We start from the raw sequence: 12,660 nt of genomic DNA, 5'->3' as shown, positions 1-12,660 counted from the left end.
CAGTGAGCTGTCTGGACTCACTCATTCATGTGGAATTGATCCCATTTTTAATTGAGTGGTTGTTCAGTCACCTGTTGATGTTGTATGTTTAGTGAATGAGAATGCAAGAGGTCTGGCTGCTTGCTTCTGACAGTTTCTTTAGTTCATTTATAAGCTGAGCCATATATTGAGTAATAAGCTTAAAGTGACTAGAATAACAAGTGTTAACTAGTGGTGTAACTGATCAGAGTTGATCCGTGACCCGTACAGATCGCCCCCCACGGTTTGGCAGGCATATGAACTGATTAATTGCAAAATTTAATGTCTCATTTAAGACAAAGTAAACAAACTGCTGTAAGTACAAGCCATGGCCAGACAGCGTGTCGCTAACAGGGATTTTGAAGGGTAACGATCAAACAAGCATCTAACGGGTCCGAAGTGACATCTGTAGGTATGTTTACACGCTGTTTGATGTGCTGCAGCTGAGCAGCTAATTAGCATCTAGCTGCTAACTAACATTAGCAGAGAATGTTTTTTTGGTGGCTCGTTCAACAAGCTGCAGGACAAGACGTGTGTTCATGTTTCTAAGTTATCAAGTCTTGATGATGTGGACAGAAGCTGTTTCATTCACTACTGTGTTTAAAAGAGGAAGGTATTATGCCTCATATTGCAATAATTGAGCATTGAATATTTCATATATTTTATTTTATTTTATTTAAACATTGGACAGCTTAAATGTTGTTTGTCTTGAATGTTTTCATTTAAGACCATGGGCAAAAGTTCATTGCTGTTTCGTGCTGTAAGTGTGTTACAGAATAAATAGAAAACAACGTTTTATGTGTCTCCCCTTTTTTCGCTGATCCTAAAAATGATCCGTGACTCAAATCCGTCATACGATCCGAACCGTGAGTTTTGTGATCCGTTGCACCCCTAGTGTTAACATGTCAGCTTTGTAGACAATATTTTGTATGTTGTGCACAGAGATAAGAGTGTGTAAGTCATGTATTTGATACATGAATTAATACTTTCTGATGTGAACCTACACTTTTAGATCTGTGAATGTTTTTAGTGTTCAATCTTTCTAGTATTCAGCACTGATCTGTTCCTGTATCACATTATAAGCTTTGTGGTACTTTATATATTTCTGTATACTAAGAAAATGCATAGGAAACACGTGTAAATCATGTGATATCTTGTCTGTTTTTGATGAGAACGTACATCTGTTGTCACAATAGAACAATACTATAACTTTGAATTTCACTTTGTTGGTAAAATCACACATCTGAACCAGTCCATGGCTAAAATGAGCTCTTCTTTGTTTGGAAACAATATGTATATGCTAAATGTCTTTAAAGAAGCAGCCTTTACACCACTCAGGGGGTTCTGTTTTTAAAAGCAAATTGTTTTATTGGCATATAAAATTGCCCCCCACCCCTCTGATATTATCAAGTGGGGGACAATGATATAGTTTGATGCGGTATGTTGGTTTTCCTCCTGTCCTCCCCAACTTTTGGAGCCACCAGCCGCCACTGGTGTGGGGGTTGAATGCAGCTCATTTTTGTAGGATACAGCAGAAAGGCCAAAAGTCTTTACTTTCTAAAAATAGACTTGATGAAAATTAGGAAATTAATTTGTTTTACACACAAACTCATCAAGAGTTTTCAATTTACTAATTGAAATTCAAGTGAATGGGCCCAAAACTTGCATCATTTTGATGACACAGGTGTGAGCAAGACAGACATGTCTCACCCTGCAGAAAATCCTCACACCATTGAGATTTGATGTTTCACCATGACAGAGGAAGTTGCTATAACTTTATTGTAAATGCTCCAGTCTGCACCAAACTTCTCCCAGCCTGAACATGTCTGGCATGACAATATTCCATCAGTGATGCAAACTGGCTGAATAGCGCCCCCTACAAAATTTCAGAAAAGCAGCCCCAGCAGCAGGCAAAATAGTGGACAAAGGAAGTGATGTTTATCTCCTTCTTACACTGTCTGAAAACAGCCCAGCTCTGAAGACATCTACATGCCCATGACAGAAGCCCTTCGATTGCGCCGCAATTGTTACTATACTTCCATCACAGCTCAACAGGGAAACACTGTCCGAGGAAACACAAAGAGGGAATTTGATGCTAAAAAGACTGTAAATGTGTCAGATATCCACTTGATATGACTAACTCAGACTGCTGCTTCACATCAACTTTTAAATGACTGTGTGGACACATGTCACACCTTGAGGTGAGTTGACATTTATTGTTTTGTCCTACATGGACTGAACTTTATATTTGTGTTAATATGGGAGAGATGTGTCTTTTATTTCCAGCAGAAACAAGTAGTGAACACAACTCTGACATATCATCACCTTTTAAGTCGATATGTTGAACTTGTTAGCAAACAGTTGCTTATTTCCACATCCAGCAGTTACGGAGCAACATTATCATTCATTTGGAGTCGTGTTTCTGTCCACCTGGTGAATGTGAGTCCAATATTCACTCTCTTTTAGCTCTTGTTTTTACTCTCTACCAACTCCTGAGGGAAATATCTGGCTCTTTAGCTGCTAAATGCTCCAGTATGTTCACCAGCTAGTCTACAGCTAACTGTATCTGTTTGCCGTTTGGTGCTGAGCAGGTAGTGTACAGCGGCCCAAACTATGAGAGCGCTGAGAGTGAACCAAAGCAGTAAAGTTGCAGCTGGACAGATAAACAATGAGCTGAAACTCACTATAAAGCTCCATAAAGCCGAGAGGAGCTGCAGAGTCACTGATAATTCTCTGTAGGTTCATCACTATGATCCACAACACATTACACACTGACAGTGAAAACATTTTCTTATGAAAAATATAGATTACAGCTGCTTTAAACAGAAACTCTTTAAAGAGGCCTCTCAGGTTGTATTGATGCTTTTCAAACACTAGATGGTGTCAGTGTCCAACAGTCAGTCAGTCAGTCAGTCAGCAATATCACACTGTGCTGTCTGCTTTCGAGAGTTTATCAGCTCTATCAGAGTTTATGAGAATTTATCAGCAACAGACTACTGCACCATCCTAAAAAAGGGGGGATAGGGGAGAGTGAGGAATTATTGACTCAGTATGATCTAAAAAAAATAATGCTGCTGCCAAACATAAAAAAAAAAGTTTCTATTCTGTAACACATGACTGCAAAACTGCAGAAAAAGTGACACAGACAGGTGTGAAGGAGACAAAGCAAAGCTCATATTCTTCATACAGACGCTGCAGGAGCTGATTATTCAGTTTTTAGAAATGTAAAACTGACGATGTGTTCATGAATTAAAACAATTTTGTCACATGTTTGTTTTTCTTCTTTAATCTGACAGCAGAAGTCAGAATGAGGTTTTACCTTCAAAACAAACTGTAAAGAGCATGAAAGGGAACATGCTTCACAACTTGTTCACACGCTACTCATGTTGCACTGACCTGATATGATGCACAGAATTCCTCCTGTTCATACTGACCATTAGAAGATCCCTTCATAATGACCTTACAATGGAAGTGATGGGGGACAAAATCCACAGTCCTCCTTCTGTGCAAAAAAATTTATTTAAAAGTTTATCTGAAGCTAATATGATGCTTCAGCGTCCAAATGAGTCAAATAAAGTAGATATCTTTCAACGTTAGTCTTTTTAGTACCAAAGTCCCTCTTTTTGTTACTATACTTCCACCACAGCTCAACAGGGAAACACTGTCCGAGGAAACACAAAGAGGGAATTTGATGCTAAAAAGACTGTAAATGTGTCAGATATCCACTTGATATGACTAACTCAGACTGCTGAAGACTCATATAAGCTTCACAGCAACTTTTTTTGTCACCATAAAGACCCTCTAAAGAGTCGGATGTTCAGTTACATGTACCATGATGTTCACCTCATGGTACATGTAAGCCGCATATGATCCGCATATGGCCTACTCATATCACAGCTGCTCCTCTGCCTATTATATCAATTCCGCGCTTTCCGGCTATCACCAGCTTTCTCCCATCATAAGGGACGTTGGCCCTTCTCTGTGCTTCATGTATCTCCTTTTCATTCTTCTCACACCTCGAGTCTGTGTAGTTTGGAGCATCCTAACACTACATCTTTGCATAGTCTTTGACCAGCTGGCTATCATGGTACTACATCTCAGGAGGACAGCTTACTAGTTTCTCATTATGTAAACTCATCATCAATGTATCAGCACATGACCACATCACTGTCAGCATATTTGTTTCAGCCCAACTTCTGCTCACTCCAATTGTCTCAGCAGTAGCAACATTAAACACTGTGCTCCAGAGCTGTATATTCAGTCATATCAAAGCTTTCTCATACGAGCACTGCTCATAAGGTATATGCTCATAAGAGTCTTTGGCATGCTCTTATTGAGGGAACCATGTTCTGCTAACCATGTTGCTTAGCCACTATTGGCACCTATACTTCTACCAGCTTTTTCACCAGCGACATGGTGTCTGACGTATTCTTTTAGCTAATTCCTGTTTATTAGATTCATTCATACATGTTAACACCCTGTTTCGTCAACCGTAATGAGTTCTCAGGCAATGTCTTGCCAAAACTAATTAATTCAATCCCGAATTAAAGCGTCAATCTGTCTCACTTTTAAATTCATATTTTACAGTTTCCAAGCAATTTAACGAAAGTATGTTAATATATCAAACCAAGACTTCCTTCCTGTCTACGTTCCATGTTAACATTTAAAGCTCAATATTGCAGCATTTCAGGTCAGTCCAAAATAGTCAATTCAGGGGGTGTTCGCCCCTGCCTATTCCCATACGGTCCACTGTTGATTTTAATCTCTTTAGCTCAAAATTTTTTGTGTGTCATGTTCGATATTATTCTTCATCTCTTAGCAGATCTGGCCATCTTCATTATTAAATGAGGCCTGTTTCATTCCTGCATGCTAAGTACGTATTCTTTAGGAGAAACCGTCAGGCTGTGTATTTCTTTCGATGATGGGGGAGCTTGCGCCCTTTATTTTGGGGGATTTATATTGTTGCTGCTCAGGGCGATGCCCCTCGACTCTATATCTCTAGTAGAGTCTAAATGCAACAATTTTAGACTTTATTATCTTATATATCTCTTTATATCCGTAGAATAAACATTATCTTTACTTCATTCACTGGTTCTCTATGTATGAACCTTTAGACAAGTTCAGTCAGGACGACCACCTTTGCACGCATAGACTGTAGTTTCTCATATCATCCTGCATTCACATCTCTCATGTATCTGTTACTCATTTTTCCAGGGATGTCAACTGAGATCTGTTGCTCACACCAGCTGATTACATCTATTCTATAGCAGCTGCGATACAGCTTCATTGTAACCCATCATCTGCCACTGTCTTCATTCAGGTTAGCACCATTAAGGGCTTTCTTTAAGGTCGGGGCGCATACATCAAATCTGGTTCATGGCAAAGTGCTATGTCTTACTTATAGCTATTTCACCCTGCTTTCGGGCTACCCTCTCTCTTCCCTATGCATTAAGTTTGGTTGCCGGATCTCACTCATCGGCTCATGGTTGCCTGATCTCTCTTACTTGCTCACACGCCAGCTCATGGTCTTCGGACTTCACACACCAGTACATGGTCACCTGACCTCTCATATCTGCTCAAGCATCAGTCCACGGTCTTTGGACCTCCTGCATCAGCTCATGCATCAGCACATGATCGTTCGACCTTACATATCAGCTCTGGGTCGTCGGACCCTACACTTTAGCTCACGCATAAGCCAACAGTCTTCGGACCTCACGTATCAGCACATGGTCGTCAGACCTCACGCATCAGCACACGTCACCAGCTCACGCATCAGCACATGATCGTCAGATCCTGCATATCAGCTCTGGGTCGTTGGACCCCACACATCAGCTCACGCATCAGCCCATGGTCTTCGGACCCTGCCATCACTCAACGCATCAGCACATGTCATCAGCACACGGTTTTTGGACCCCGCTTCAGTTCATGCATCAGCTCAAGGTCGCCAGACCTCACACCTCATCTCATGGTCATCAGACCTCACAGCACCCTCACTCTGGTGACTGCCAACTCACTCTCTTTCTATTTCTACATCTTCAATCATCCAAGTGTGTTATCCTATATTACTCTTGCATTCACTTCCCCCTTTCATATCCTGTGACATCACGATGGGGTCTAATCGCCAATAAATATAATTTACTTCATAAAGATATTGAGTCTCTCCTGATTGAATGACTGTGTTGACACACTGTGGATTTTGGCCTCCATCACTTACACTGAAAGCACATTTGAAGGATCTTTTAATAGTCAGTATGAACAGGAGGAATGATTACAGCAAGGAAAACCTCTTTCACTGTTCATATGGACAACTGACTGCTGTTTTAAGACACACTTGAAAAATTGTGATCCTGTCCTTTAAGTTACACCCCTCACCATTAACATTTAGGACAGTCCAATCAGAATGAGTTATTATCTGATATTTACCTGAAATCCCATATAAAACAGAATTTGCTCCTACTTAAAAAACTCTTTTACAAACTGTTGATTAAACTTGACTTTTGTTTGCCTGAAAATATTGTTTTTTCCATATCCTAGAGACACCGTGTTTACATCTTTTCAATTAAAAAATCACCAAAATATGTTATTTGTCCAAAGGTACCAAAAGTTTTGCATACAGCTGTATATACCTATACACTACAGGATCCTTCTCACTGAAATATTTGCACGTTCACTTATACAGTTTAAGGTACTGTAATATATATTGTATGTAGATTGTTTTAATAAATAATTGAACATTTTTAAATTCTTATTTCAGTCTCATTTATTTGATTAAAATAGGACTTCATCTATTTTCTTGCTGTAACTTGAATTTTCCCCCCAATGAATAATAAAGTTTTATCTAATAAAAGGTTTCTGTTACTGCAATAAAAGTTTCTTAAACAGGGAAGATCATTACAGTCATCAAGATTTACTAAAACAGGTTGAGGATTCAAACCATCCAACTCCTGCTAACAAACACTTTTTAATTCTTTAAATGTTCCAAACCTCAGATTGACAGCAGAGCTGCTGACATGACGTTAGCTCTGTGGCTAACAGGGTTCACACTACAACTCCCAAACTCCCAAAGGACAGTGCTGGCAGTGTAAAGCATCACTCAGTACAGAGATGATAGATTCTACATTTATCCCTGTCAGGACTGTGGTGGTTCACCACAAAACAACTAATTGGCTTTACAGTTAAGGAACAAATAAGGTAGAACATGAAGCAAAATATAGAAATCGTATCTGCATGAGATAAAATAAAATGATCTTTTGGTTGTTGTCAACTGTCTTTCACCTCATTTTGTGAAGTAAACTGGAAACCGTTTGTAGAAGTTAAAAAATGTGTTTTTGAAATAACTGTTGATTTAACATCAACGTTGACCAGACGACATTTGTTGAACTCAATTTAAGATAAAGAGAAAAATAAGTTAATAGTTACATGAAAACTTCAGCAATAAAAACTGGCTGCCTGTTATTTACAGTCTCACCTTTGCTCCATGATATTTCACAATCATGCTGTAAATCAGAGGGAGGAACTAAACTCACAAACAGAGCTGCAGTAAGAGGAGGAGCAACACTGGAAAGACAAGAGAGCTGCAACGTCACTCTCCTGAAATAAATCTAAAGTTTGTCAGTGACAGCAGAGCTGCAGTCGAGTCTCTCCACTTCTGTCCAAATAAAAATTAAACTGAGTTCATCAAGTCTTTCTCAACAACACAGCAGAGTCTCTGCCAAACACTGGTGAGTACAACTGATCATATTTAATGTTTCAACAACCAGCTTTAACACAGCAGACAGGAAGTTCCACTCTTTTCATTTCATACTGACACTTGTGACATTAGTGACAATATAACTAAAGATGTTTTTACACAGATTCAGTGAAACGACTTTAATTGTTTTTTAAACAGTCTCTCTGTGTCAGTTCTCAGGACTTTTGTAACTTGTAACTGAATCTCTGTGGTTTAGAGTTCAGCTTCACTCCAACCTTCCTGGTCTTATTACTATTTACTGATCACTTCCTACAGTCACACTGCATTTCATTTCCTGTAGCTGTTTCACATTAAAAGCTTTCTACCAACAAGCAGCAGCTCTTATTGTGAAGCAGCTGCAGGTAATAAAAGGTGTTTGTCACCAAGTTAGCAGAGCTTTGTTAGCAGTGCTATTCTTCAATAACAGTTGGTCTACACAACAAGATCTGGACATATTCTGTGTTATGTTGTCAGTGGTTCATTTTAAAGATTGTATGGAAGAATAGTACAAGCAGAAACAGCCACAATGAGCTGTTAGATAAAGAGCTGCAGATGACAGTCTGTTACTGTTTGTGTAAACCAGCTCACATAAAACACGTCATCAAAGTAAACAACAACTTTAAACTCACCATGCAGCCTTGTGGATAACTGTTTGAGCTGCCAGAACGACTTAAATCATCATGGTTGCTCACGACTCCGTTCATGTGTTCCCATCCCGATCGATAACAGAAATATAATTCAGAATTACTTCACCTAATATCATATGTTATACTTAATGCAACAGTAATTATCCTTATTTGTTTTTCAAGAAATAATAGAAATTTAATTTTAAACAAATTGTGTCTTTTGTTTTTCACACTCAGTGTGTAGATATGTCTGCTGCCAGCTGTCTGCGATCTGAAGATCAGTTTCTGTGCTCCATCTGTCAGGATGTGTTCACTGATCCAGTCACCACACCATGTGGACACAATTTCTGCAAAAACTGCATCACTGAACACTGGAACAGTAATGACCAGTACCTGTGTCCGATGTGTAAAAAGGTTTTCAACACAAGACCTGAGCTTCACATCAACACATTCATCTCTGAGATGGTTTCTCGGTTCAGACAGGAAGCTCAACAGAAAGCCAGCAGCAGCAGCTCAGAGCAACAAGCTGCCAAACCAGAAGTTCCCTGTGACGTCTGTACTGGAACCAAACTGAAGGCCCTGAAGTCCTGTCTGGTGTGTCTGACCTCCTACTGTGAGACTCACCTGGAGCCTCATCTGACAATGTCAGGTCTGAAAAGACATCAGCTGATGGACCCTGTGGAGAACCTGGAAGACAGGATGTGTATGAAGCACAATAAACCTCTGGAGCTGTTCTGTAAGACCGATCAGACATGTGTCTGCGTGCTCTGCTCTGTTTTAGACCACAAGACACATGATGTTGTTCCTCTGGAAGAAGAATATGAAGGAAAGAAGGCAGAGCTGGGGAAGACAGAGGCTGAAATTCAGCAGATGATCCAGAAGAGACAACTGAAGATTCAAGAGATCAAACACTCAGTTGACCTCAGTAAGGAAGCTACAGACAGAGAGAAAGCAGAAGGTGTTCAAGTCTTCATCGCTCTGAAGGAGTCTGTTGAGAGAAGCCTGAATGAGCTCATTGAGACGATTGAAGAGAAGCAAAGAACGACAGAGAAACAGGCTGAAGACTTCATCAAAGAGCTGGAACAGGAAATCTCTGAGCTGATGAAGAGAAGCTCTGAGGTGAAGCAGCTCTTACTCTCTGAAGACCACCTCCACCTCCTCCAAAACTTCCCGTCCCTGAAAGCTGCTCTACCCACCAAAGACTGGACAGAGGTGAGCGTCCATCCACCATCATATGAGGGGACTGTGGTGAGAGCTGTGACTCAGCTGGAGGAGACGCTCAGTAAAGAGATGAAGAAGCTGCTCGGTGAGGCTGAGCTGAAGAGGGTCCAGCAGTATGCAGTGGATGTGACTTTTGATCCTGATACAGCACATCCTCATCTCATCCTGTCTGATGATGGAAAACGAGTAAATGATGGCGATGTGGAGAAGAATCTGCCAGACAACCCAGAGAGATTTTCTGATTGTATTAATGTCTTAGGAAAGCCGAGTTTCACTTCAGGCAGATTTTACCTTGAGGTTCAGGTTAAAGGGAAGACTGACTGGGATTTAGGAGTGGCCAGAGAGTCCATCAACAGGAAGGGAGAAATCGTAGCGAGTCCTGAGGATGGTTACTGGACTATACGGTTGAGAAATGGACATGAGTACAAAGCTCGTAATGACCCTCCAGTCATTCTCTCTCTGAAGTCTCAGCCTCAGAAGGTGGGGGTGTTTGTGGATTATGAAGAGGGTCGGGTCTCCTTTTATGACGTAGATGCTCCAGCTCTTATCTACACCTTTACTGGCTGCTCCTTCACTGAGAAACTCTACCTATTCTTCAGTCCCTGTCCTAATAAAGGTGGTAAAAACTCCGCCCCTCTGATCATCTGTCCTGTCAATCAAACTGAGTAGAGTAATCACCTGTTTTATGTCATAGATGTGTCTTTGTTTTTGAAGAGAGTAAATATACAAACACATTCTTGTTTATTATGAGAAAAAACACAAACTAGGATTTCTATTTAAAATTAAATCTCTATTTAAACATCTGATCAAATCCACAGAACTTTAGTTTCATTTCTAGTCAAAAACACAAAGTTTCCAAAAAAAACAAAACTTTCAGTTTGAAGTGAAACCACAGAAAACAAAGTGTGAATATTTCACAGTGTCATAAAGCTTCATTGTAGAGTTCGGCTGAGACCATGACTTCACAGAATATGTGTCAATATTTTACAGGCTGTAATAAGTGCTGAAACACTTAATGACAACAGAACAACAGAAATGAATTGATTGATTGATAATCATTGAAATTATTTGTCAAACATTCTCAGGCTCCATCTTTTTAAATGTGAGGTTTTGCTGTTACTCTCTGCTCTATATGATGGTAACTGGAATATTTTTGGGTTTTGGACTGTTGGTCAGACAAAACATTCAAAGACATCTTGAACTCTTAGAAACTGTGATGAATATTTTCATTATTTTCTGACATTTTATAGAGTAAATAATGATTCAAAAACAGGTTAAAAAAGGTTAATTGTTAATGAAAATAATCATTAGTTGCAGCTCTACAGTTGATTAATAGAATATGTGTATAATTTGTATAAAGGATTTTCTTATTTTGTCTGAGGTTTGTTTCATTTCTGTCCACTTTGGCCAATTTGTTTGTTTGAATATTGAATAGATTGATTATGATTTAAAGAAATCTGTAAATAGGTGATTGTAAAAATGTGTAAACTAAACTATGTCTGTAGTTTTAATGTAAAGCTTTAAAAACATGGCCTGAGTAAGCAGTGACTTGTTGAACACCAAACACAAAAATAAAAGCTGGTTTACAGAGAAGCTGTGTTTGTGTTTCTGTTACAGTTCATTAACAATCACAAATGTTTTTCTGCTTTCTTTACCAAACACTTATTAGTCTACATATGCAGCTTTGTATCATCATGTTTCAATATTTTCTCTCTGCACTGATGATTGTTTTTTACTTAATTGGCCTACAATCTATTGAGAGGTTTGTTTTCTACTGAAGTAAATTATCCAAATGTTTTTTATTGTTGCACATTATTATTATTACACTTTATGTCAACTGTACAGTAACCAATATTTAAGTTAAAAGAGATTCAGCAATAAATTCTGCAAACTCATTCTGTACCAACCTTATTTGTTCCTTTGCTGTAAAGCCAATTAGTTGTTTTGTGGTGAACCACCACAGTCCTGACAGGGATAAATGTAGAATCTATCATCTCTGTACTGAGTGATGCTTCACACTGCCAGCACTGTCCTTTGGGAGTTTGGGAGTTGTAGTGTGAACCCTGTTAGCCACAGAGCTAACGTCATGTCAGCAGCTCTGCTGTCAATCTGAGGTTTGGAACATTTAAAGAATTAAAAAGTGTTTGTTAGCAGGAGTTGGATGGTTTGAATCCTCAACCTGTTTTAGTAAATCTTGATGACTGTAATGATCTTCCCTGTTTAAGAAACTTTTATTGCAGTAACAGAAACCTTTTATTAGACAAGACATAATTGTTTATTGGGGGGAAAATTCAAGTTACAGCAAGGAAACAGATGAAGTCCTATTTTAATGAAATAAATGAGACTGAAATAAGAAATTAAATTAGTTCAATTATTTATTAAAGTAATTTACATACAATGTATATTACAATACCTTAAACTATATAAATCAATGTGCAAACATTTAAGTGAGAAGGATCCTGTAGTGTATAGGTATATACAGCTGTATGCAAAAGTTTGGGCACCTTTTGACAAGCTTAACTCACCTTAACTCAAAGTATATAAATTCTGATTGAACTATCCTAAACGTTAATAGTGAGGGGTGTAACTTAAAGGACGAGTTCACTGTATTTCAAGTGTGTCTTAAAACAGCAGTCAGGTGTCCATATGAGCAGTGAAAGAGGTTTTCCTCGCTGTAATCATTCCTCCTGTTCATACTGGATATTAGAAGATCCTTCAAATGTGTTTTCAATGTAAGTGATGGAGGACAAAATCCACAGTGTGTCCACACAGTCATTTAAAAGTTGATGTGAAGCTTATATTCAGCTTCAGCAGTCTGAGTTAGTCATATCAAGTGGATATCTGACACATTTACAGTCTTTTTAGCATGAAATTCCCTCTTTGTGTTTCCTCGGACAGTGTTTCCCTGTTGAGCTGCAGGTGGAAGTATAGTAACAAAAAGAGGGACTTTGGCACTAAAAAGACTGTAATGTTGAAAGATATCTACTTGATTTGACTCATTTGGACGCTGAAGCTTCATATTAGCTTCAGATAAACTTTTAAATACATTCTTGCACAGAAGGAGGA

At 38.9% G+C, this 12,660-nt stretch overlaps 1 protein-coding gene across 1 annotated transcript; it reads left to right on the top strand.

The window, feature by feature from the left end:
• Positions 1-8,616: 8,616 nt before the first annotated feature.
• LOC121908180 (E3 ubiquitin-protein ligase TRIM39-like) lies at positions 8,617-10,991 on the top strand. The gene has a single exon (XM_042427988.1). The coding sequence runs from the start codon at positions 8,620-8,622 to the stop codon at positions 10,261-10,263; it is 1,644 nt and encodes a 547-aa protein (XP_042283922.1). The 5' UTR covers positions 8,617-8,619; the 3' UTR covers positions 10,264-10,991.
• Positions 10,992-12,660: the final 1,669 nt, after the last annotated feature.

The sequence above is a fragment of the Thunnus maccoyii genome, chromosome 2, assembly GCF_910596095.1.
Source record: "Thunnus maccoyii chromosome 2, fThuMac1.1, whole genome shotgun sequence".
Lineage (NCBI taxonomy): Eukaryota > Metazoa > Chordata > Actinopteri > Scombriformes > Scombridae > Thunnus > Thunnus maccoyii.
This window is presented reverse-complemented; position numbering and strand designations above follow the sequence as displayed.